The sequence below is a fragment of the Struthio camelus genome, chromosome W (genome assembly GCF_040807025.1).
Source record: "Struthio camelus isolate bStrCam1 chromosome W, bStrCam1.hap1, whole genome shotgun sequence".
NCBI classification, from domain to species: Eukaryota; Metazoa; Chordata; class Aves; order Struthioniformes; family Struthionidae; genus Struthio; species Struthio camelus.
Genome location: NC_090981.1, coordinates 33,938,202 through 33,963,269, shown reverse-complemented (window position 1 = coordinate 33,963,269; position 25,068 = coordinate 33,938,202). Strand labels below are relative to the sequence as shown.

Here is a 25,068-nt window from a genome sequence, read left to right as displayed (position 1 = left end):
CAGCGCTATTTACACAGATATTAAAAGGGTAGCAATAGGACTCCTCAACCTTTTGTTTTATTATTTATTCAGAATATGCTACTATAGCCATATAAGAATCTATGCTTCCTACAGGTGTGTCTGTACCATCTCATTTCTTCTAAAATCAGCCTCCCTCACATTTTGAGGAGCACTGTTGCAGACAGGTGCCCCTGCGAAGGAGAGAAGAGCTGCGAATACACCTAAGAGCCGAGAGGGAAGAAACATGGCAATATTCCATCTGGCACTTTTTTTCCTCCCCCTTCCTTTCCCTTCCTATACCCAGCCCCCCTACCAGCTCACAAGGACTTTTTCATAAGTTCTTGTAAAACATTAGAGCTGGCCCAGACAACTATGTCATATGTAAGAGCAGTCAGCACTTTAACTAGGATAACTCTGACCACCGAGCGGGAAAGAAACCATTCAGCACCGCCATGGAAAACGAAAAAAAAAAATGCTTAAAATGCCTTGAAACAGCAACACCAGACTGCGCAAACTAGGAGCTCTCCAACATTTTAGACTAGGCTTCTCTTTTTCCCTTGTGAAGCAACTCTCCGACTGCCCCCCAGACCCAGGTAGAGAGGTGCCCACTCCCCCAGCTGGCCTTGCACCAGCCCCACTGCACTGCTCTGCCCTGCCGCAAGCTCCCCAGACATGGCTAGCCAAACCGCCCTAAAGCTGAAACTCCAGCCTTTCTCCAACCACGCCGGTTCAAAATGAGCAATACACTCTTCACAGAGGTTTGGGGAAAGAGTGCGGACAGCAAAAGAGAGACAGACAAAAAGGAGGGAAAGGCCACAAGGATTTTTTGTGCACCTCTTTCTCCTAGCCCCTTGCTATATCCCCACTTGTTTCCTGCCTCTCGGACGACCTGTCTCTATCAGAGGGTGCCAGTTTGTGAAGCAAAGTAAAAGATCACAAATGCTAGAAGCTAGTGGTCATTCAAACACTGCACACCAAGACCCCTCCTCCTTCTCCCAGGCTAATTGCACTTAAGTGAGCAGCTGTAGTGAGCGCAGGAAACAGCTTCAGCATGCCCTGAGAGCGTGGAGAGAGACCCGCTGTACTGCTGCAGTACCAAGCACACCTGCTTCCCTCAGCTGCTGAAAGGTACTGTTAGGAGATGGGAAAGGAGAGTCAAATGACAACGGAAGTCAGCACCTACCTCTGCAGAGGCAAGAGGCTGTTCCACTAAAGCATTTCTATGAAAACAAGAAGGAAAGCTGCCAGCACCAAAGCATTTACTACCTACCAGGTACTCGTTTCAGATAGAGGGGTATAGCCGTTGAAGGCAACCCCAAGAGAGCGGGTTAATCACCAGCTCCACTGGAGCACATCACCTCCGTACGCAGCACTTCACGCAGTGGCACCCGCTGTGGAGGTGACTTTGCAAACCATTATACTGTGCCTGCCACTAGTTTTTCTCTCTTATGCTACACTACATTTTAAAACATTAATTGGCAACTCTAGCGCCGATCATGCAAACTCAGAAATGCCAGACCATGCTCCTTACTAATATCACTGTCCACCCCCTGCTGTACAGAAACAATCTTCAATCCTAAGTGAATAAATAGTGAAAAATACCAGTTAGACAGGATACTATTTTAGGGCCAACCTACTTAACCTCATTTGATCTTCCGGTTGGGGGGGGGGGGGGGTTTGAAATCACTACCAAATTCCAATCCCTTGGAAAATACTTATCTGTCCTGGTTGGGAACAGCCATGGCACCAGCTGGAGCTTGTAGTCAACCATGGCATCAGGAAGCTGCTCCAAAGGTAATTTTCCTGATGACAGCATCTCCCTTCAGTACACAGAGCGCACACGTTACCGCTCACCAACTGAAGCTTATGATCATCTGCAGTATATGAACCAAACTGTCCAGAAAATTCCTCATTTCCGTCCACTACTGCGCTGCCTTTCTGCTACGCAGTTAGTTGCATTAAAAGAAGTCTGCAACCACAGTTAGCACCCAGGACTGTGGATTTATCTTTTGGGTTAAAATTTCAAAGACAGGAAACAACATCTTCTGGAGCAATTACAGAATTTTCTGAGAATAAACTACTTTTTTTCTTTAAGAGAAATATTGCCTAAAAATGAGTATATATTATGCACAAGATGTAGTGTTCTTTTTAATGAATTCCTAAGTCAGACATGCCTATATTTCAGTACTTATTTAAGTGGCTTGGTTTTTGAAATTCAGAGTACTCATTCGGGCCCATTCGCAATATAAGTTGCTGAACACATCCCAAAAATCAGTTCTCCTACACAAATGTTAAAACACGGACCTAAGTTAAACGGACTATCCTTATTCAAGGAGTGTTTCATGACTATACAGGTATCACAGATTCACTCTAAATCTCAATAAGGTAAGAATGTATAATACTATGAAAAAAGGTTTTTTTGTTTTTTTTTTTTTTTTTTTTTACACATTATATTTTTTAATTTGACCTTAACCAGGACACCACATGTGTGTTTGCTGTAATGCACATAAAATTGTTTTTCTTTTGATATACCACAATATTTATAGCTTTTTGGTAGAAACAGATTCCTGGTCCATGGTAAAAACAGTTTTTGACTTCGTGGTCACTACTAAAAAAAGCCATTTGTTGTCTTTAAGGGGGAAGACTCTCCAGTGGAGAAAACGTATTTTAAAATAAAGTTTTAAGTTTTTACTTATTTTTATTTTATCTTCTACTATGCATTATAAAATTGCATTTGCCATGTAAATGTTATTCTACAAGAATAGAACAATTCTGTAGCATTTATTATTTGCAAAATTTACCTTTGATACACTAAACATCTGATTTCTCACCAATGAGAAATTAAAAAACCTATGATCCCAAACTCTGCATCGTGATACAGTACAACCATACTCAGTCAGTATCATAATAATGTATTTTGCAAGGAAGAAAAGGCAACAGACATCAGAATCTTTACTCCATTGAATAAAAACTAAAATATCAAGTTAATTCTAAACAGAGTACAGAGAGCAACAGTTCTTCTTATTAAGTCAGTATTACAGAACCAGGACACTTTCTGATATTGTAGTTTTTCCAGTTATGAAAGGGAGGAAGGATGAAATCATTCTTCATGATGCTTCATTTCAGCAGCAGTAGTGATACCCAGAAGACTAAAGAACCACATGCAGTTGAGTGGAAAAAACATTCACACAAGAGAGAATAGAGATCCTTTGAAACATTATATTCTGAAACTATGAGAAGTAGAAGAATATTGTAAGTGGTAGTTAAAAAAAACAATAAAACACATATACATGAAGCGTATGAAGCTTAAGTGATTACAAAATGGGGAAAAAAAACATATGACTGTTGTCTAGCACAAGTTATCTATAAGTGATTGAACTATTTTTCTGATATTTTTAGGTAAGCTCTTCCTTAGGAGTCAAAGCCCTTTTTCAGGAGCTTTGTAATAAGTATTCACAAAGGACTGAATTAGGGAGATGAATCCAACTCTGCAGTTTGGCTTTAACCTAAAAATGCAATGATTTTGAAATATATTTATTGAGATAGTCAAAGTATGCAACCTTCAGAACAAATCCTGACAGGCTCTAGGATTAGAAAAAAAAGTATTAATCTATTTTATGTACCTTCTGTTTCCCAGTACATGGTAGCTTTGGCCTCTTCCTATTTATCACTCTTGTATCTCTTTAAAAGTATCACTTGAGAGAGACAAAAACAAAACAAAAAAAGGTAAACACATCAGTGTCATTCCAAACTTCCTAAGCTATCTACAGCCACATTTCCAAGAGAAACTTCTCTTAAAAATGGAGTTCTGTATTATTTCTGTAAAAATGGCAGCATGGAATTGTTTACTTATCGTTCTTCAATGTTTTCCATATCAAATGCTTACAATTCCCCCAACTGCTATAAAAAATAGCTCCAGATCAAAAAATAACTGTCGCTCCTTCTGTCTACTGTATTATCAACAGCAATAGAAGTTCTTACAGGGAACAGAGTGATCTTTTTCCCCACTATAATTAAATAATAACAGTCAACAGAAGGGCAACTTCTTCAGGCCAAATTCTGCTTGCCAAGGATGCAAAACTGCCAGCAGAAAAGTCTGCAGGCAGATGGAGATCTCCTTGGCTTAATTTTCTCCTCTAGCCTCATCTCCCACGACAAGTGCACCACTGGACTTTCTGAAGTAGGACCTCAACAGCAGGGGGGACAATCCACAGGCAAGGATGAAAGCACATAGTGCTAGGCTTCTTGCCCTCCCACTGGAAAAATAAATAGGTGCAGAAGCAGCAGCCATGGCAGTGTGAGCCTAAGGATATGCATTTCTTCTGCGACCAGTTACACCAGGGAAAGGAACTGGCCCCAGCTTCTGAAGCTGCTAACAACAGCATATGTTGGGCTGTTATCTCACTGTACCACAGCTGCAAACATCACCTCATCAAGGGGAAATCCCTCCCAGAAAAAGTAAAGCAGATAGGAACCAGAGAACAGGAGAGAGATCAGTGCATAGGAAAATACGAATTTGGTTCAGAGTTCAGATCCCAGATTTAATTATCCCTTGCATAATTAAATTTTAATCTCATTTCAGTCACTTAAAACATATTAGATTCTTGGCTCCAGTAACCTTATGTTTGCACACTGAGGATAGTCCTTGCCACAAGTCCCCACAGAAAACGGTGTCAGTTTGAATCCTGAAAGGCACCAATCAGTCTGGACACCTACCGGCAGGAGCCAGCAGGCCCCAAAGCCTGCCTGCTCCTCTCAGTCACTACTGTGATACAAAGGCAGCTTTGCTGAGAAATCCTATACTGCCATTCTCAAAACTTACCAGAATTCAGTATTTGCCAATTGCTCTGAAAGGCAGGTATCTCCGCAGCAGCCGACAGAGCTGCACGGAGAGCAGGGCTTGGGGCGCGCGGAGGCTGCCTGACCCCGGTGCCCCAGGGAGCAGGCACAGCGGGCTGCCTAAGGAGCGCTCACCTGCGCAACGCTGCTAAAACCTCTGCCTGGGCTGCCCCCGTCACCGGGTGGGCGCTCAACTTTACCAGGATATAAGAGCTTGCATCCTGAATTCTGCCAGTCATGAAAGGCTAGCAATGTTACCTAACCCCACAGGTGAGGAGAAAAGCAACTTCCTCCAAGTGTCCCCAAGGGCAATGCAAAGAGACTCTAGAAACAAGAATAAATCAATGACAATTCACAGGTCATGCACTGTTTGTCAGCCAGCAGCTGGCCTGTCACCTTTTGCCATTTTCTTCTAGTATCCACGGCTAAATCGCATTAAAACACAAAGGTAAGCACAACTATTATAAAAATTGCTTTTTATATACTAACAACTGGAACTGCCATAAGACTGACTCAAGGTAGGAGAGGCAGTCTGATAGTGCAAATAAGGTAGACTGCAACATGTTCTTGCCATTAAAACATAATACGAAATAGATAGCAATGTGAGAATGTAGGTACTAAAAGGAAAAAAAGAATGCTTCCTCCAAACAGCCAGTCCACGTGGAAGTGCTACTTACGAAGTGAGAGAAGGAAAAAATGTGAAAGGCTTATTACAGACATCCACCTTTTACAAACACTGAACTGAAACACGTTGAAAAGACAACTTAAACAGGTTGCTTTTGGCAAAATACTTTAGAAAAAGAAACTACTTACGACAAGACAAGCTTCACTTGACAGCAAATATGATTCAGTTGTACAGGATTTGTTACTTAAAGCTCCACTTTTCAGATAAAGTGCACACACAAAGAATATTTAACCATTACAGCTATCATATCCTGTTGCTAACTGTTCTTACACGTATGAAGAATTACTCGCACTTATACAGCTAACAGGTTAAACTGTCCTCGCTTGTCATTACCTTGTTGCAAAAGCAATAATGACTTAACTTTGAAAGATAGATCAGAACAACGTACCAGTGTTTTTCTTTTTGAATGAACATATTTTGAGTAGATGAAATGGACAAGTCTCCAGCATTAACATACGAATAAGCACACGTGGAAAAGCGTAGCATGAACGAGGTGGTAGCTTTCTTTGACTATTACTTGCCAGGCTAGGCATCTGATGATGCCACGGGTATACAGCAATTCCTAACACCGCTCTTCAGCGATGCTGCAAAATGAAGTACAACCTCAGTACGTTAAACAAAACACTAATAAAGTACAAAGGAAACAAGAATTAATTCACTTGTCCCGTAAACTGAATTTGGAAGGTAAGACCGCTGTTTGGGGCGGCCAAACTTTTCCTTCAACAGTCTCTATTTTCTTGCCTATATGCCACTAAAGTGTAAAATGTGATACACCTTGCACAAAAAGGTAAACTGAGATCCCTTCCCTAAGCTAATTCTTTCTGCTTTATTTATATTAGACACACTTTAGAATAAATACAGAAACAATTAAGCAAGTCTTCGAATCCATTTTCATAACTACTAGGTGATAGATTTATCTTTTATTCATGTCTTCTATAACCAGTGCATCTTTAATGTTTTCCTGTACAGTAGCACACCTTTAACACTAAGTATAGAAAATGACTATCCAGAAAAGACTCTAGTTTGAAGTTCAGAGCGGTAGGACATGTGTATTTAGACATTTTCTCTACAGAAGGGTACTGAACCAAGGTCTCTCAATTCCTAGATGACAGTCTGTCTCATAGCATGAAGGGCGGGGAAGCAGACATGACCACACCATCCTCCTTTCCCTCCCATGATGTAAAGAGAGCTTCTCTAAGTATTTCGTAGGGAACCCAATCTTACTGCTGGGCAGTGCACAGGCTCTGAGCCTGTCTATCAGAATAAGTTCTCCAGAGCACAGGTTCACATCGTCTTCAGCTCTCCAGTGGGTTTAGACAGAAGCCGTGCACTGGGCTGCACTGTCTGGACTGCTCGGGACACGCACGAAGCAGAAGCAACTCCCTTTGGAGGATGGTGAGGTGAGGCAGCGCTACGCTGAGCGAGCCTCACTGCCTCCTGGAAAGCGGCTCTGCAGCTCCAGGCCAGCAGATGCAAAGCCAGATGCTTACGGCATCCACATCCTCAGAGCATGACCAAACTTGGGCCAAATCCTGAGCAGTGTAAACTGTTTCATCTACCTTGTATGCCACCTTGTATGCCATTAACACCAGATGAGGACCTAACCTTACAGAAAAATTAATTCTAAATAACAGAAGCAGTCTACACCAAGAACAGTAATTAATATAATCAGGTCAGGTGTAGAAGGGAGTTCTTTAACCTGTGGCAAATAAGCAAAGGCACTTAACATTCAAAACAATTAAAAAGCTAATTAGCTTTCCGTCAATTGCCTGCTAAAACACTATTGCTCAATTTCATCTGTCTAAATCAACCACTTGAGGATAATAATTGTACTGGAAAGCTCCTCTGGGGGCAGGAAAGCTGCTTGACCTGGAGAGCAGCTTATTCCTAGGCCAGTCTCTTACCTGTGTAATTTTTCTTTTTTCCCTTGGCATTTTAAGGAAACAGATTTCTCAGAGAATCTCTGTATAATATATCTGAAGATATTTAAGAAAAATACTGATAGATAGCAAGGATCAACATACAGGTCTCTCTTTAAAGGGATATCAACACAACAAAGTTAAATATAATGGTCTTGTGAAGAGAAGTCAGCCTCTAAAACCAGAAACATTTTACATGCAAAGATAACTAAAATAGTTGAATGACAATACATCCATTTTGGATCACCAAAAAAACCCCCATCCCCTTGGTATAAAGTGTTATAAAAGCTAAACCTACAGAATAGGGAGAGCTAGAAATTGCTGCGGGGGTTTTAGCAGGAGTTGGGGGGAGAACTGAGGTGCGTTCTGTTTGGTTTTTTCAGTGTTTATTAATTTGAAAGAGACATTACAATCTGAGCACAGATGATTCAGATGATACAGAACTTAGCTCCAAATTATAAGGAAAGAGTAGCCAGTCAGACCACTCTTTATAGTTATTATAATAGCACATCGAAAAGACAGTATTAGACACCTGTCAAAGTAGTACACAAGATTTCTCAGCATGCTTATTGCTATAATGGCTAATCCAGTAATAATCCTGCATTTCACATTTCAGAACCACTTGATCAACACATTGCCCCAGTAGCGTGATGCACAACTTTTCCATAAGGAAAAAAAACCTGAAGGAAGTGTTCAACTGTATGGAATTTTTTTGCACAGTATCACTGGGAGCTAAACAACACTTTAATGTATTTTATACCTCAAGGCACTCCTTCCATTACAGGCCAGCAAGCAGCACAAATGAAAAGTGTTACTTACAGCAGGTTGGCCCTTTCTGATACAGAAAAAAAAAATGCTAATTTATTCTTCTCCCATGGGTTACAACAAATAGCAAGTCCCCAAATAGGGAAAATGACACTGTTTTTCTATTTGTCTAAGCAAACTAAAACATAGTAGATTGGGAAGAGCAACTAACATTTAGCTCTATTTGGGAAAGCAATTCCTCTGACAGCCTACAAAGGAGAACTTTATCAAAATGCTTGTCTGACTTATGAACAAGTACAATAAACACCAGAGGCCCCTAATCTTGGTCAACAACTGGAATAGAGCTATTTGCTAGTAGCTGCCATTAACAGTGTTCTCATAGTTTTCTTTGCGATATATCCCAATTTTTTTTTTTTTTTTTTTTTTTTTTTACACAAAATGGAAGATAAACTATGAATACAACTACAGGTTCCCATCTGTGCAATGTACAGAAAAACTGAGAATTTCAGGTAGATTATACGATGCAACAAATGAAACCTCCATCTGGCATTTCACTTCCAATAATCTAGCCAATGAGCAACACACTGCCAGGAACAAGCAGAACTGGCTAATGGGAATTAAAGAATAATCCTGGATTTTGCTAAGATTAACACACTAGCCCTTTAATAGCTATTGCTACTTTTAAACAGGGACATCTACTAGATGGCAAGTATGCATACAATATAAACTAGCACCAGACGAATTAAATACTCTGCATACTTTCCACAAGATAGGTGAACTATTCTCAAAATATCAGATGCTTCAGATTGAGTTAATATATTCAACTAGTTATGACCAGTACAGTTATAAAATGTCAATTAATAAATATTCCCTTCACTTTTTAAACATGCTTTGCTAAAACAAAACCAAAAAGAGAGAAAAAAACCACACACACACACGTACACGTTCCGTCATTCATAGCTTCTGGGCCAAAATTCAGAGAGCAACGCATTGCTGCCTTTCCAAACTTCAGTCTTCCTTTTAATATTGAGAACAAGGATAATGCCCATTAATTTTACTCTGAAAGTTACTCCTCAAATTTAATCCCAAATATGAAGACTTCAGCACTGTATTAATAAACCTCTCCATATTTTAAAAATAAACTCATGGGTCATATTCCTGCCCTGCTCCTAACAAATTCAGTCAATAAAAAACACCAATCCTTTTTTCTGCCAAACCTCAAAGCGCTGAAATATTGAATTTAACATGTACTATATGTAGCTGAAAACCATCCCATTCCCTGATGAATTCCTAAAGCCAAATGATGACAACCTCAGCCTGGATGCCCTAGAAAGTCTCCACGATAGAAAACCTCTCGTCTCTGCTTTTCCAAGCATCTTCCAAAGGACAAACAGCTTGCCTGCAGACTCCGGGCAGTGAAGGGGAACCGGCTCGTATCTTTTGAAGGCTGCATGTACCAAAATAAGTCAACAGTGACACACTAGTGCAACCCTCCTGTATTCTGGTAACTGCTATTCCATCTGCCAGAGCACCCTCCTGCGACAAAGGGGAGTCTGCAATGGTTTAATAACTGATTAATAGGAGGAATACAGAAATGACACACAAAGGCACCAGCAGCTGTTCAGTCTTTAAGTACTGCGTTATTATCGTGCTACTATTAAGAAGAAAAGAGCAAAATCCAAAATAAATGGTCCATAATGGTTCTGGTATAAACCAGGATTAAACAGTGACTATGATCATCACGATGGTGAAGGACCCCCATTCCATCTGAAACTCTGAATGGACAGACCAAGCGGCTACCTGCTGTCACTAGGAAAAGTACCTCAGGATTTTATTTTGCCTCAGCCATTAGGACAGAAACCGCTGCATCGACAAAGACTCACAGCTACCAGCAGCACAGTAGCAGGGACTCTTGCCTGATACAAACAGCGATTCTGTTATCTTCCTTGCATGTTCCCCTGCCCTTCAGCCGATTCTCACCTCCTTCTCCCATGCAGGTACATGCACGCTCACATTCACAGATTTTGCCCAGTTCTGAAACCGAATACAACCTGTTCTGTTGAAACCAATTTCCCAGCAACAGCTGACGGCAGTCCTCCAGACCCAAGCATCTGTCCGTGACTGGCCATCTCCCCTTGCATCCTAAGGACAGCAGTTATAATCCTACCGTTACTAGTTCATCTCCTTCTTCCTCCATCAGCCTTGTCACATTTCTCAAGAGCAGCAAGAGTAACCCACATCGCATCAATCAAATCAGAATAAATCAACAGAATGAAATCATTCTTCTTTGCTAAAAAAAGGACTGAGTGACAGAGTTAAGAGACTAACTGATATCCTTCTCCTTAAAAGGGGACTTGTAAAGATTTTGAGTAACTTTGTCTTGCATAAGCATTCCATTTCAAAATGCTGTGTGTTGTTCATGATGTTTCCTTCTGGGTATCACAACCTCTCCAACTAGGAACGCTCCAAACTTTGGTATGAGTTTTCCAATGCATTTGTCAAGGAAATATGTCAACATCTCTGTGCTTAAAGTTACAACCCATTCTTGATTGTAACTAAATGATGTCAACAGCTTTTGTTCTCCAGTACCATTTACTGCAGCAGAAGTGAACAGAACGCATTAACACGCGCAGACCCTTGCCTTCACATCGTGGGTGTCTCCCTCTTCCTCATCCCTCTACTGGCACATAACTGAATCCTCAGGTTTGCGTATGCGTACCAGTGCCCCCCCAAGACATCTGAAGCTAGCTCAGAAAAAAGATATGACAGTGCAGAGGAAGTGTTACACAAGCGTGGCTAAAAGGCCTCACTGAGGATGTTAGCTTGGCAGAGCGCTGTACTACTGTGAATATACTATTTTTGGTGCCTCTTCCTAGACATATCCAGTGTAAGATGAAAAGTAAAAGTTATTCCTTTTCTCCTACATATTTTAAGCCCCTTGTAAGAAAGGCATACTCTTGTACTATAAGAAGCTTCTTCTCCATCTGTAATGAAAGCTAACGATACCAGGATTTCAACAGAAGTTGTTATTTCAGTACAGATTATGTGATAAGTTTACTGGCAGGGCACTTTTCAAATAGTAGAATTTCTAAATAGCGTACCCCCTCATTTTTGTGCTTCATGATCAGCATTACAGAAAAACAAAAGTATAACCAGAAATCATGATTAAGTATACCTTCTAATGCTTCTATCTTGTTTTTGTTAGTTAATGTTTTATCAGAAGTATGGCAGGTCTATACGCAAACATAATCACATTTAAGAATACTAACTAGAAAGATCTAATAAATTCAGTACTAGCCTGCAACTCTGACACTGACAGGGGCTTCTGGCAATACATGACTAACTACAGCCTGTATTATTCAATATGTTGCTACAAATAGGCCTGAAGCTAGTGTTCGTCTGGAGGAACACCATGATAGAATACCAGCAGAAACTGTACAGCTGAGGTTAACTATTTGGCTTCTAAGCATTTGAAATTATTCAACAATACTTGAGACAGGTGCTGTTCTTCAATGTATCACCTCTTCAAAGCCATTCTTTTTGTCCTTCCTCAAAGGTCTGTTTGCATGTGCTCATTATTTTAGAAACAATTTCTGCTAGTACTTGGTACTCATAGGAAAGGAACAGAATTTTCTCAGAATCCATGAGTTTTAAGAAAAATTAAATTTCTCCTGCAAAGGAAGTGAGAATTTAGAACCAAAATAAAGCAGCACTTTGCATACTGAGATAGCGCTAAAACAAGGTATACTGAAAAAAGCAGAAAGAGGTATAACTCATGAGACTTGCAAACCCTACTTTTTCTATCACAGCAGAATGTTAAGGATGATTCTTATTTCATTTTTCTATTCTTGATTAATATTAACATAAGGAGGTATCTGAAAACAGGGAAGTTATTTATTCTTCAACATTAGATGACTAAGAAATATTACCTTTGTAATGGAGTATAAAGAGATCTATGATATACAGCAATTCCAGATTAGATGACTAATACACTTAAACTTTCTGAAGCTGAGGCTTCCATTCTCAACACATCGAAAAAAAATAACAGATCTTTCTGCCTAAGTCATTCACGCTTATAACGTATCATCTGGAACCCCATGTGCAACATGCTACACGGCAGAACGCTGCTGCAGCCTCACACCAAATGCATCGCCTTCACACAGAACCACGTAGCCATCCACCATATGTTTCTAGTCTGAAAGCCAAGCAAGTGAAGCATCCGAGTGCTGGAACTGGAGGAAAAAAATAAAGAGAGTCTGCGTAGATACCAGTTTACAAGGAAAATCCTGTCATTCTGTGGGCTATTTCAGAAATGCAGAACCACTGGGATTAGAACGCATCTTCCTATTGTTCAACATTAACTCGCTCACAGAGAACACTGCGATATAAACCTCAGCACTGCAAATGCAGGGGCAGATTAACGGTTACCCTACATATTGAACTACCTTTTGTCAGTTGAATCTTTGATATAAATCTTAAAATGGGAAATAGACTAAAATTTCCAATTCTTGCAACCCAATGAGGTTTTTTTAAGCATCACACAAAGGTTATATTATGCATATGCATTTATTCTTTCATATTTCCTGACCTTACCTGATTTCCACATGGTATTATTATCTGTACAAAAATATAGCAGAAAACCAAATTGCAAAGGCTAGTTCTTATGACATCAAGGTTAAAAAACTTTGCACATTAATAATATATAGACTAAAGTAAATAAGAAAATCAAAACCATCATTAAACGTTAATAATGGCTCAAAGTTAAGAATGGAGTTGTTATAATTGCAATAGCGTGATAAAAAGTCTGTGCCAAAGAGGGACAATAAGCCTTGTACCGCATGGCTAAGGATACCCTTAAAATCAAAAGTGGAACCTTGATTTCTTCCCTTCTACTAACAGACTTCTATGATCTTCTCTGTTTTTCATCAACTCTGAGAACTCTAGTCTCTCCATCTACTGGGCATGAAGTTTCATTGGATAAACTATTCCTTGCTCAGCAACCACAAGTCACTTTTTTCCTGCTGGAAGCAATCTTGTCCCCACTCTTCAAGATTTCATATGCATTTGCCAGACAGAATCAGATAAATTTTTTGAGCCAAGGCTTAAATGAGTATGTTGAATTTCCTAGTTTGGGGGGATAAAAAGGGTTTCTGGACAGAGCAGAGGAGCTTCACCACAGCCGAAAATGAAGTCCAGTCCAAACTGCATAAGAATCTGTCGGAAGCAACGGGAGACATGCTCATCCGATGATGATCACAAGCCTCAGTTTATTTGCACCTTTTCATGACTTATATAATAGAGTTAATTAGCTCATACATATTGCAACAGCCAAGCTCCTTATAGGTTGCTAACATTAGTTACTTATCATGCCCGACAGCCAGATGCGGTCAGCCTGTTTGTACCGGCATTTTTGCTGATACAAAACCTAGCCTCAACCCCACATCCGCTCAACCAGACACTTCCCCAAATCCACGCGACCCAGGCGCGTTTCACATTGCCTCCTGATACACAGTTACATCCAAGCAGTTCTTGCAGCCGTGTCTTCATGTCTCTCGTCACGTAGCCGACTTCCCAAAATACCTTCCACAAGAATCCACTTCCGGAAAAAGTTGAGACTTCTTTCCCACCCATTTGGTCTCCCAGTATGCACAGGGACAAACCAGTCTAAACTAGACTTCAATCCATTACCCTTTTAAACTTGCTCTGTTCCAGCTTCCAACACTGGCTCAAGAGGGCTTAGAAAGAGAGCCTGTCTCACAGTTACCAATAGAAGCCTTAGTTATTGTTTTCCTTCTCCTGTAATTGCATAAGTTACTGCATAAGTCACATTACCTAATGCAGCCAACAGAAAAATTCCTGGGTTTTCTTCCCTCTAGCATGATCCACATGATGTTGATATTTTTTCTAAAGCTTAACTCCATAAATTATCTGTTATTAGTGACAGGGCAGCCTAGCTGCTGATTTAATAGTACTCTCAACAGAAGCAGAGAACAAACATCTGATGGGTAACTCTCTTACATAAGAGATGAAACAGATAGGAGCTCACACAAGGCGAGAGACTAATCACGATATTCATTAATTGCAAGGTACTGAATGCCTTAATTGGATATGGGGCAAAAAAAATGAACGTGCCTCACCGTTCCTATGTTGTTCATTAAGCGTTTGCAAGCCTTCCAAAGACTTGGCCTGACACACTCACCTGCCAGTGACAAAAGCCCAGCAGACTGAAGGCCGCCAGATCAAAATCAAACGGATTCTACCCATAGCATGCCTGGTGTTCTCACTAAGCCAGCTTCCTTACATAAAGGGCACTCAGTTTTTCTCCAAAAAGAATCTAATCTGCTCGATATCGCATTTCATGACTCATTCTTGCATATGATTTTTTTGAGAAATGGCTGCAGAACTTCCCCGGAACAGGACAGAGAGGAGAGTCAAAGTTTATACATTACAGCTTTTCAAATAATAGAATTACCTTATCAGTACCAGTGGCTAAACTGGTAGCTAAACAAATGGCTAAATTTGCTTTGTTTTTCTGCAAAGAAACTGACCCCCCCCTTTTCAAATGAGCAAAGAAAGAGGCTAGAGAAAACTTACAAGAAAGAAAGAAACAATCAGATTTCCACATGCACGAGAAAATGTTTGAAATACGGTATTTCATTCAGAAGCATGCACTGCTGCTGCTTCTAGAGTTTCTTATAGCAATTTTTGATTTCAGTATGATAGAGGTAAAAGTGGGAAAAATAGGAAGGGTTTGACTTCAAAAACTAAAAAGATCTAGAAGTAAGAACAGCCAAGAATCACAGAAAAGAGACTGAAGTAAAGAATAAATGCTGCCTGCAGATGGTTCACATTTGCCAATATCAAAAGGAAGAGACAGTTCAAGAAGTGTTGGAAATACTTTAATATTTTGATGGCCCAACTAAAATCTTTTCTAGCACTGAAGTTCCATTCCTACTGATGGCAAAAGCTCTAAGTGTTTTCTCCTGTGCGGTTACCTAGGTACATTTCTGAATAGCTTCAACATTACCCAAACACAGCACTCATTCTGATAATGTGTCTTTTCACAGATTAAATAGCCTTTCTATAATCCAACCTTGATTTTTGCTCTACTACACTTCTGGAAAAAACCTGGAGACATCAAATATTTACCCGGGTAGGGTCAGTAGGAAAATCACTTATCTCTGTAAGGGAGGAGGAGAGAAGTGGCAGGAGAAAGCTAAAGTTGATCAAGATCCCCTTGACAACAGTATCAGGTGATAAAACCATGAGCCATTTCTCCAATAATTTATCTCCTTAGAGGAAACAAAAGCATGGGGTTTTGCATTTATGTAACCCCCAAAGAAGCAGCAAGTGAAGAATTCTGCCTATACCCCATCTTATGGCCACCAAATACGTGCATGCTTTTTGACAGGACCTCCACTGCATGGCATTTACAGTTCCCACAGAAAACAGCTTGTCAAGATACTCTTTTAACCTGGATCTTCAGGTCAGAAGAGCTTCACCAGGCACATGCGCCATTAGGATAGGTTCTTTCTGTGGTAGCGTTTACACATAAGCACCAACTCTTCTGTAGTGTTAGATCACATCTTCTTGGGTATAAGATACTGGCCCACAAGGAAAAAATACATTAATAAATGAAGAATTCAGGAGCCAATGCTAAGTACCAAGTGCTCTCACTTGGTACCCAATTCAGCAGTTAAAGGCTTTCCCTGCTGAGGAAAGTGGGAACATGTAAAGCACGGAATACCACAGAACACCCAGCAACAGCCAAAAGTTTTATTATCTTAAGTATCAGTGATGCCAAGCTTCAAACGCATCAGAGCACAAACCTGATTTTATGGAAAAAAAGTATGTTCTAAACATATACCCTCATTTCTAAGGGTATAGTGCCAAGTAATTAGCAGACTTATCAAAGCTAATGACTAGAAACTCCTATGAACATCCAAAAAAGTCACAGATGATAGAGCAACTCTAATAGGTCCCCAAACTAATGATTTCTCTTAGGGGAACTTTAACACAAACATAGGCTATACTTAGTCTATTTAAAAAAAAAAAATGAAACAGGTTGAACGTCATACTTCTTCAGTAGTCAGCTTGGGTATTCCCAATCCTATGCATTACAAAGTCATTTTAATTTTTAGTTAAAGAACATTTTCTTCAACGGCTTTTGATTTTTACCCAAGTAGCTTTATGACAAAGATGCAGAGGCAAACACTAAAGCACACTGAAACAAACAAAAATTTAGCAATCACGTTAAAAGCTCAAACTAGGGAACGACTGTGGGAATTAATTTTTAATGTAAAGTGTGTCCATTTTTGTTCTGTCCTTTGAAAAGTCAGAATTACCTAACATTGGGGACTGCCTTATATTAGGACCAATATGGTAACATTTAAAAAAGTCGTGACTATAACAAAAAGGTAATGAACACTACAAAGAAGTCATTGAACTATTTGAGAGGAATCAAACAACCTTTTATGATAGATAATTTCAAAATAGTACACTTTCACTACTACAACATCACCTGCATTAAAGGTCAAAGATAGTGATCTGTAGCCTATGAAAAGCACAAGGATTAGGATACTTCAGTAAAACTTCCAATAAATATCAACTTACATTAGAAGCAGTAAGATTTAATGGATCATACCCTGAAAGTACTGAAGTAGTGCCCAAGCATGGTATGGTGTATGGTGTGCTACTCTCTCTCCTGTTTTCTCACTGAGATACAAAACAAATTAGTCATTTCAACCAGCATAGCTACACATATCTTGTAGCATACAGGCTTTATTTCAGGGTCAAGTCAAGTGACTGGAATTACTGACAAACACCCCAGTTCTGAAATACCTCTATACCCAGGTCTCATTTCTTAAACTTAGAGCGTGAACCTTTCAAAATTAGACTGGCTGACAGTCATGGTCTATCAAAATCTCTGAAACAGAAAGCCTCTGACTTGATGGCAAAACATGAATCCCTTTGTCAACAAAACTTCACTTCTTACCAGTCCACAGCAAACCTTTTCCTGTGTTTGATATGGCTTACCATTTCTCTACCACTACAAAAATGCATGGACCATACATTACTATTTTCCTGAGCAGAATACAAACTCCAAATAAAACAAAACCCTGTACTGAAATGAGTGTAGTTTAATTTACAGTTTAGATAAATTAAGTCTACCACAGCTAAAGTTGGGGGGACTTCTACTTTCTTCTACAAAGGAAGAACAAGCCCTTCTTTTCTTTTAAAAAGCTTGCAGCTCTAGGGCTTATATTATAGTTATCTATTTAAAATGCCCTAAGAGATAACATTTACTGAGATCCAGGATCAATAACAGATTAGGGAGGAAAAAGCAGAATTTAGCCTTCAGATCAATTCAGAGTTCCCAGTCATCTTGCCAAAGACCAGCAATTCACACGAGAAAAAAAAAATGACGCTTGGCTTGATTAATATGTCAGTACCATATCACAAGACAAAATAGTTAAATTAGAACTACCTACAGAGCTGGATTCTGAATGACACATTGGCAGTTTTAAGACTGTGTAGTCATATTTTTTAAAATGCTAAAAAATACTTCTCTTTGCAGTAACACAATAGCTGGTGATGAGTCTCACTAATAATTTTCCGTATGCAACATTTCAACATGACAGCAAAAAATATTTTTCAAGATTTCTTGAAAATAACAACTCAAATTCCATACCCATATTGAGGTGTTTGGCTTTTTACATTGAAAAAGTTCAAGAGAATTCAGTATGCTATGACATACACATTGCTAAAGCTCTGAAAATAATAAGCACTAGAGTTTTGATGCACAGTCATTTAAAATACAGATGGAATGGTTAGTTACCATACTTATGCCAAAAGTCATCACCTTACAGCAGAGTCACTAGGTAGAAAATAAGCACCTTTTTTGTTGCTTCAGCACAAAGATCGGTGCAATTTAACTTAAGCCGTCAGACCATGGGCTAACACAACTAAGGGAGTTCATGCATCTTATTTGGCCAACCGATACAGAGAAAGAATAGCGGAAGCATCTTGCATTTAGGTTTGGGAATGTACTGAATGAAGAAGAGGAGAGGCTGAGAACTGGGTTCAGAAAGTCTGAAAGCTAAGTGGAAATCTCACCACTGTCTACAGTTACCCAACAGGAGGGTGTAGAGAAGGTGGAGCCAGACTTTTGTCAAAGGGGCACAGTGATAGGGCAGAAGGCCAAGGATATTTTCGGAATATGAGAAATTCTGATTCGATATAGGGAAAAGCTTTTTCACCATGAGGGTGGTCAAATCCCGGAACAGATTTGTGCAGAGTCTGTAGAATCTCCATCACTGGAGATGCTCAAATTTAAGTTGGGCAAGTCCCCAAGTGACCTGATTTAACCGGACCTGCTTTAAGCGGGACTAGATAACCTCCAGAGATGCCTTCCAAACTAAGTTATTCTAAAAATCAAATTCTAAATTAAAAATTCTTATTATTGTACATACCTTTGTACTCAAGGGAGTTGCTTTGTCTTAAGAGATGCATTTTTGTCATTACTGACACGCACGATCACATAAGGATATGGTTGTCACCAAAACTGCAGTTAGCAAATTAGATAATGTGGTGAAGTTATCTGCAAAAGGTACAGCTTTAGGGATTGACAGCTCTCAAGATATCAGTACTGTTCCATAACTGACATGTCCTATCCACCAGCTATTATTCTCAACACAGGGTTTTACTTCAAATGGCTTTACATATGAGTAATCAAGATAGAAAAAAAAAAAAACAACTTAAACGCGGTCATAGATTAAAAAAAGTAAATCAACAATTACTGTTAGGTGGCTTTAAGATATCTATGTGGTAAGTACTTCACCCAGAGGATAAATGCTAACTGGCCAATTCAGAAAAATGATGCAGCTCACTTTGAAAACCCTAGAGAGACTCTTTAGTGAATTATAAGCAGAGGTTACTCAGTACAACAGAATTGTATTTAATCACATCCTGTCTCCTGATTTTCAGGTCAGCTTATACATACGCTGTTTTAACATATGGTGAGTTAGGAGATGGATCAAAGGCTGAAAGAGCATGAGAAATACATTAACACATCTGAAATTGCTGAAAGATAAATCTTTTACCACAAATTTTTTTAAAAAACAGGAAACAGGGCAATATAGAATCTATATTCATCCCTTGATAAAATCAAATGTCTAATTAAATACTTGGAGAAACAAATAGCCTTAAGAAACTGCAACAGCTTTTTTAGGAGAGATGAGCTTTAGCAACAGCTTTTTTCTTTGCTTGCTAAATCAAATTTCCATTAACAAGCTGAGTCAGAAGAGCCTTGAGTTTAAGTATCCACTCATCTACTTATCCCCTATTCCTGAGTGGCCTGATCCCCAAAAGAAAGCTTTCTCTTTCTACCTAAAATTTTGCACTTTTATTCTCAGTACCCCTAAACTATGCTCCAAATATCTGGGCAGATCAGCTGTCTCCAACCCTTCATATCTTGTACTGGCATTATCTGAGAAAAAGGTAATCCTTGAAAGTCAGAAGTGTTCAATTTTCCTCATCACTTTTGCTTTCCCCAGTGCAGTCTCTTAGAAATCTAAAGTAGCAATTAAGATTCCCTTGAGTGATCTCTCTCTCAATGTAGCTCGCTCTCTATGTAGCTTTTTTACTGACAGTTTCTGCCTTTTCCCCCCTCCCCTCCTTTATTTTGTTCTTTTGCCTACATCGGCTGGACCTTTTACTGAAAAGTGACCTGTGACATGCGTGAATTAGACCAAAACAAGCCACATGTTTCCCTACTGTAACTTCAATGGCTCTAAGCCAGGTAGAAACGTATTCCAGTACAGATAAACATGCACAGTATGTCAGTCAGGTACTTCGACCGGCTCTGCATCCCCTTCCGCATCAGATTCAAAATTCTCCTGTTTGCTCTTCAGGGTTCCTCACAACTCTGTCTCTGCTCCTGTTTCATCACTACTCTAACTATTTAATTCCAGCTTCTCTTTCTTCCCTCATTACAAAGACCAGCTCCTTTCCCTGAATGTGCAACCGGAGAGGGAGAGGGAGAGGGAATATATAAACAGATGCATTTCTTTAGGTTTTTCTCAGCATCTCATCTATCTTGCATCATGATGTACATAAGCCAGACCAGTGATACCCAATCTCTGGCCCCAAAGACCCTCAAATGTAGGTCTGAAGGGTGCCTTCTTAACCAAGAAAATAGTTTCATCCTGCAGATCTCAGCTGTATGAAGGTGACTGCATGGCACTTCTAGGGTTAAGAAGGGTTTGGCCAATCAAACCTGCCATATACCCTTTAGAAGCTGGAAGAAGAATGATGTTTAATTAAGTATATTTTGATTTCTTCATCCTAATAAACCATATTTACATTTTTGGCTACCCTTTAAAATCAACCTAAATCTCCTGCCTACAAATATAATGATATGATACCTTCCTCTCCCTAAACAATTCAAGGACGGCTTTCAGAAGTATTCAGTCTTCAGAGGAGAACTAGATCAGTTTTTACTGCTCACTTGCAATAGTTATTTTGTTCCTAAGACCCCACCTCTGAGTGCTGATTTTTGCTTTGCACAAGGTATTAATCCTATCACTGCAACAGAAGCTGTTCATGCAATGCGGAGAAGAACAGGTCTCTATATGATACTGGCCACGTTAGATGTAGTATGGATATACCGCATAGTTCCAACTTTTAAGTTAGTTCAAATTATCTCTAAATAGTTTGATTAAGCCAAAAAGAACACTCCAAAGTTAAATCCACATAAAGCAGTACAACTTACATTGTTATCTTATCGAAGTAAGAAAATCCTCCCATTCACCATGCTAGTTTTTGATCCTTTTCACTTATTATGACTGTATTATTTTAGCTTAAAAGTACATGACATTTCACTTCTCATTGGATTGTATTTTTCCTCCCATTTTCCTTAAAGTGCTTGTATTTTTGTGTGCATATTTGCTAAAAATCACCAGAATAAATACATGCACCAGGACTTACAGAGCCTTAATTCCATTCTTCAAAATACTGCCTTTCCAGGTGACTATATTATAAATATGTTAATAAATAAATAAATAAAACAGGCTAGTAAAGCAGTACTTTGCTACCACATTCAGTCTTTCTCCCTCTGCCTTCCTCAGGACATCAACTGGAACTGAACATCTTAATAGGGGCACTTACCCACCTCTGAGGGACTGGGCTTAGAAGTGTGGTAAAATGAGTTTGAAATAACTTGAATTTTAAAAATTCTAGTTTTACTTACAGCAGTACAGATTTTGAGAGGTGTCTGGGATGCTGCCCAGCAAATCTTACATGTCAAACTCAAAAAAAAAAAAAAAAAAAAAACCACTACTAACAGACCCACAAGTGTGAACTTAAATGATCCAAAAGTAGAACACTGCTAGCACTAAAAATTGCTTTAAAACATATTCAAGATTTGAATGAAATACAGATGCAAGCAAACCCCACTGCCTGCTTCCAACTGAGGATCACAGCTGTTCAATTTCTGGATCGCTGTGAAAATTCATTCCATTTAATTTGGACATTTTCCCACCTGACTGTTGATTTAATGTGATCTTACATCTTATAAAACTATTCCTATTGATTTCAACAGACCTATCGTCATGACTAAAGTTAGGCAGGAACCTCACTGAGCTGAGGGCACAGCATATACGCACACAAGACAACTCCTGAAATACACTGTATTGAAACCTCTGACCAGTCATAAAGGAAGTTATTTGCCCCATAAGAGACTACTGAAGATTAGATAAAAATCAAGAGAGCCCAACAGCGCTTTAAAATTTGAATCTCACTTCCTTCAGTATGGTATAGCCCAACGAGGCTGGTGAATTAGATCAGCTTTAATAATTCCTGAGATAACACCTTTAAAGTCGAGGAGAAGAGAGGACTGGCTGATCACAGAACAGCAAGTCAGCTGTTTCAAATCATTATTCTGAAACATTACAATCGTGATCAGCTGCTCTACAAACCCCAGCAACAGGCAAGGGACATAACAAGCTTTTTTCAGTATCAAAAACATCAGTTTTGTCATGCAAGCATAGCCCAAGTTAATACCTGAAATTGCTTGGAGAAACCGGCCAGAAACCTTGTCAATTAAAGGCAAGGGTTAGAAATCTTAGGTCCTACTTTCTTTTGATTACCAGTAGTCTTCACAAATATCATGACTGTACCTTGTTTAAAAGGAGAGTAATCCTCTTATAAGCAAACAAGAATTGACATGTTTTGTAAATAAATGTGCTGTTCCTTTGCCAAACACAACAGCAGAAGAACACTGGGGAAAAAAAAAAAAAACATTTTCATATCTATTAACCACTTGCTACAGTAACCTTTTAAATGGAAAAAGATCCTGTAACTTAAGTCCAGAGCAATGAAAAGAAACAGAAAGGTTTATATGATGCAATACACTTATGTGGGCTGGAGGATAAACTGTTGAGGAGAAATACCCGCTTTGTAAACACCATATCAAAATAATCCTATGTCAGGAAGCAACGACTGAGAAAGTTTACAAATATGTTTTAAACAACGGATAACAACAGTAGCTGCCACTCAGCATGGTGCTTACGACCAAGACAGTTCAGTGGGACTTGGACATCAAATTAGGTCTAGGTCCTGAATTTACAACTATAGGGAAGGGGGGGAAAAAAAGTCCTGTTGACATCATTCCATCAAATCTGAGTGGAAAGTCTGCAAGCCAACACAGAACCACCACAAGCTGGACCGTACCCACAGCTTACGTAGCCCTGAAACAAAAAAATCAGATATACAGCTTCTTTGTGATGCTCAACAAATGAAGCGTGCCTTTTAATTGTTACTCATTTTTCCCCCAAGATTACAACAGAAGACAACAATATGTATTAGTCAACTACTTCTGCAAAAAGTGGGTGACTGCTTGGAATTACACTGGCTCCAGAGTGACTCATGTGTTTTGAGCTTTTCTGGTAGGAAATCTATTCCAAGACTCGACAGTCCGATCCTCACCAGCCCCATCGCTCGCTTTCCGAAGCTGACAGCAGTACCAGCGACCGCTTTGTACCGCACGTCCCTCCTCCAACAACCAGGGGAAAACGGCTATTTCAGCAGCCGGAAACGACGGCAGCGGGCGAGAAACGCTCGCTAACGCTAACGCTGCCTGGCATGTTCTGCCAAGATACGTATCGTTTATTGCACTTGTTACCGGTGTTCTGGACAAAAATGACAACAAGTTAGGCGCAAAAGTGTAAGTCACCTGAACAAAAGGAGTGTGTGTGGGGGGGGGGGAGCACCACAGAGCCAACAGCGGGGCTGTTACAACAGGATCGGGCTCCGGGGGAAAAGTTGAGAGACAGGGGGACTCCAAGCCACGGCTGAAGCGCCTACGCTGACGCCCACCTCGGGCACCAGGGTGCCCTCTGCCAACACGGCTTATGGCAGCAAACCCGAGGAGGGGCCGTGCCGGCCTCGCCCGCGGGCCACGGGGCTGCCCGTCCCCGCCGCGGGCAGCACGGCGCCCCCCTCCCCCCGCCGCCCCCAACGGCCGCGCCGCCGCCGCCCCCAACGGCCGCGCCCGCCTCACGGGGGCAGCCGGCCCCGGGCGACACTCACCGCGCTGCCACCGCCGCCCTCCGCCGGCGGCTCCTTCCTCCTGCCGGCCGTGGGCGAGCCCTGCAGCAGCTGCTCCAGGCAGGCGGTGCTGGGCAGCGAGGAGCTCTTCTGGTGGGACAGGTGCGCGCCGGGCCGGCGCTCCTCCTTCCTGCCCTTGGGCCCCTCATCGGCGGCGGCCGCCGCGCCGCCCGGGCCGGCGGCGGGGAGCGGGGCAGCGGTGGCGGCGTCCTCTCGGCGGCCGGGCGGCGGCCCCTTGCCCTGGTGGAGCAGGTGCTCCCGCAGGCGGCGCAGGGCGGAGCCGGACTCGCCGCCCGGCTCCAGCGGCTCGGCCGCCGAGCAGCACAGGTTGGGCTGGGAGGACGAGAAGACGCGGTCCAGCACTTGCTTCCTCCGCCTGAAGCCGCCCGACTTGGCGCCGGGCAGCGGGTCCGCCTTGCCGGGGCCCGCCGGCGGCAGCAGGGAGGCGGCGGGGGGCTCCGCAGTGCGGCGCTCGGCTGCCGCCCGCCCGCCGCTCCTGCCCTTGCTCCCCAGCTGCAGGTTCCTCCAGAGCCGCGCCTGGAAGGACACGGCCGGCTCGGGCTCGCCGGGCTTCTCCGCCGCGGCCGCCCGCGGCTCCTTGTCCGCCTCCATCCTCCTCCGGCCGCTCCTGCTGCTGCTGCGGCGGCGGCGGGAGCAACAGCAGCAGAGCCCGCCGGAGCCCGGCGCCTTCACTCCCGCGCGGGGCGGGCCGGAGCGGCGCCCGCCGCCTCAGGACGAGCCCGGGGCTCCGCCGCCCCCGCCGCGCCGCCCCCCGCTCAGCGCGGCATGGCCGGGCCGGCCCCGCGGCCGGGGCAGCTCAGCCAGGCGGCGGCGGCGGCGCGGAGCCCCCGAGGAGGAAAGTTTTCGGCCGCGGGGGAGGCGGGCTGCGCACTAACCGGCGCAAAAGTTCCCGCAGGGGCATTCGCGGGCGGGCGGCAGCTTAGCTATATACGCGGGCGCGCCGCGGGGAAACGCCGCGAGTGGGTTTGTGCTGCCCCCTGCCCACCTGCTTCGGCATCTGTGACAAGCGCGCGGGGCGGAGCGGCGCGGAGCGGCGAGGGCTGCGCAGCCCGCCGGCTCCAGGCGGCCGCTGCCCTTCCCCGGCCCCGAGCGGCCTGCCGGGCCCCCCGCGGCCGCGGCCTCCCCGCTCACCCTGGGGAAGGAAAGAAAATGGGGGGGGGGGGAAAAAAGGCGCAGCCCCGAGGGTATAGCTCTGCCTACGGCTGTCACTGGGCACCTGCAGCCGCGCAGTGT

The 25,068-nt window shown here is 42.0% G+C and overlaps 1 protein-coding gene across 2 annotated transcripts in view; it reads right to left on the bottom strand.

Moving 5' to 3' along the window:
- LOC138060827 (multiple C2 and transmembrane domain-containing protein 1) overlaps positions 1 to 24,483 on the bottom strand; it is a 281,750-nt gene extending 257,267 nt beyond the window's left edge. Inside the window, exon 1 of one of the 2 annotated variants that reach the window (XM_068925257.1) lies at positions 23,797 to 24,483. In XM_068925257.1, coding sequence (XP_068781358.1) covers positions 23,797 to 24,426 — 630 coding nt within the window. In that variant the 5' untranslated portion in view covers positions 24,427 to 24,483. The remainder of the gene's footprint in view (positions 1 to 23,796) is intronic. The other variant, XM_068925256.1, reaches the window with a different exon arrangement.
- Between the last annotated feature and the right edge of the window lie 585 nt (positions 24,484 to 25,068).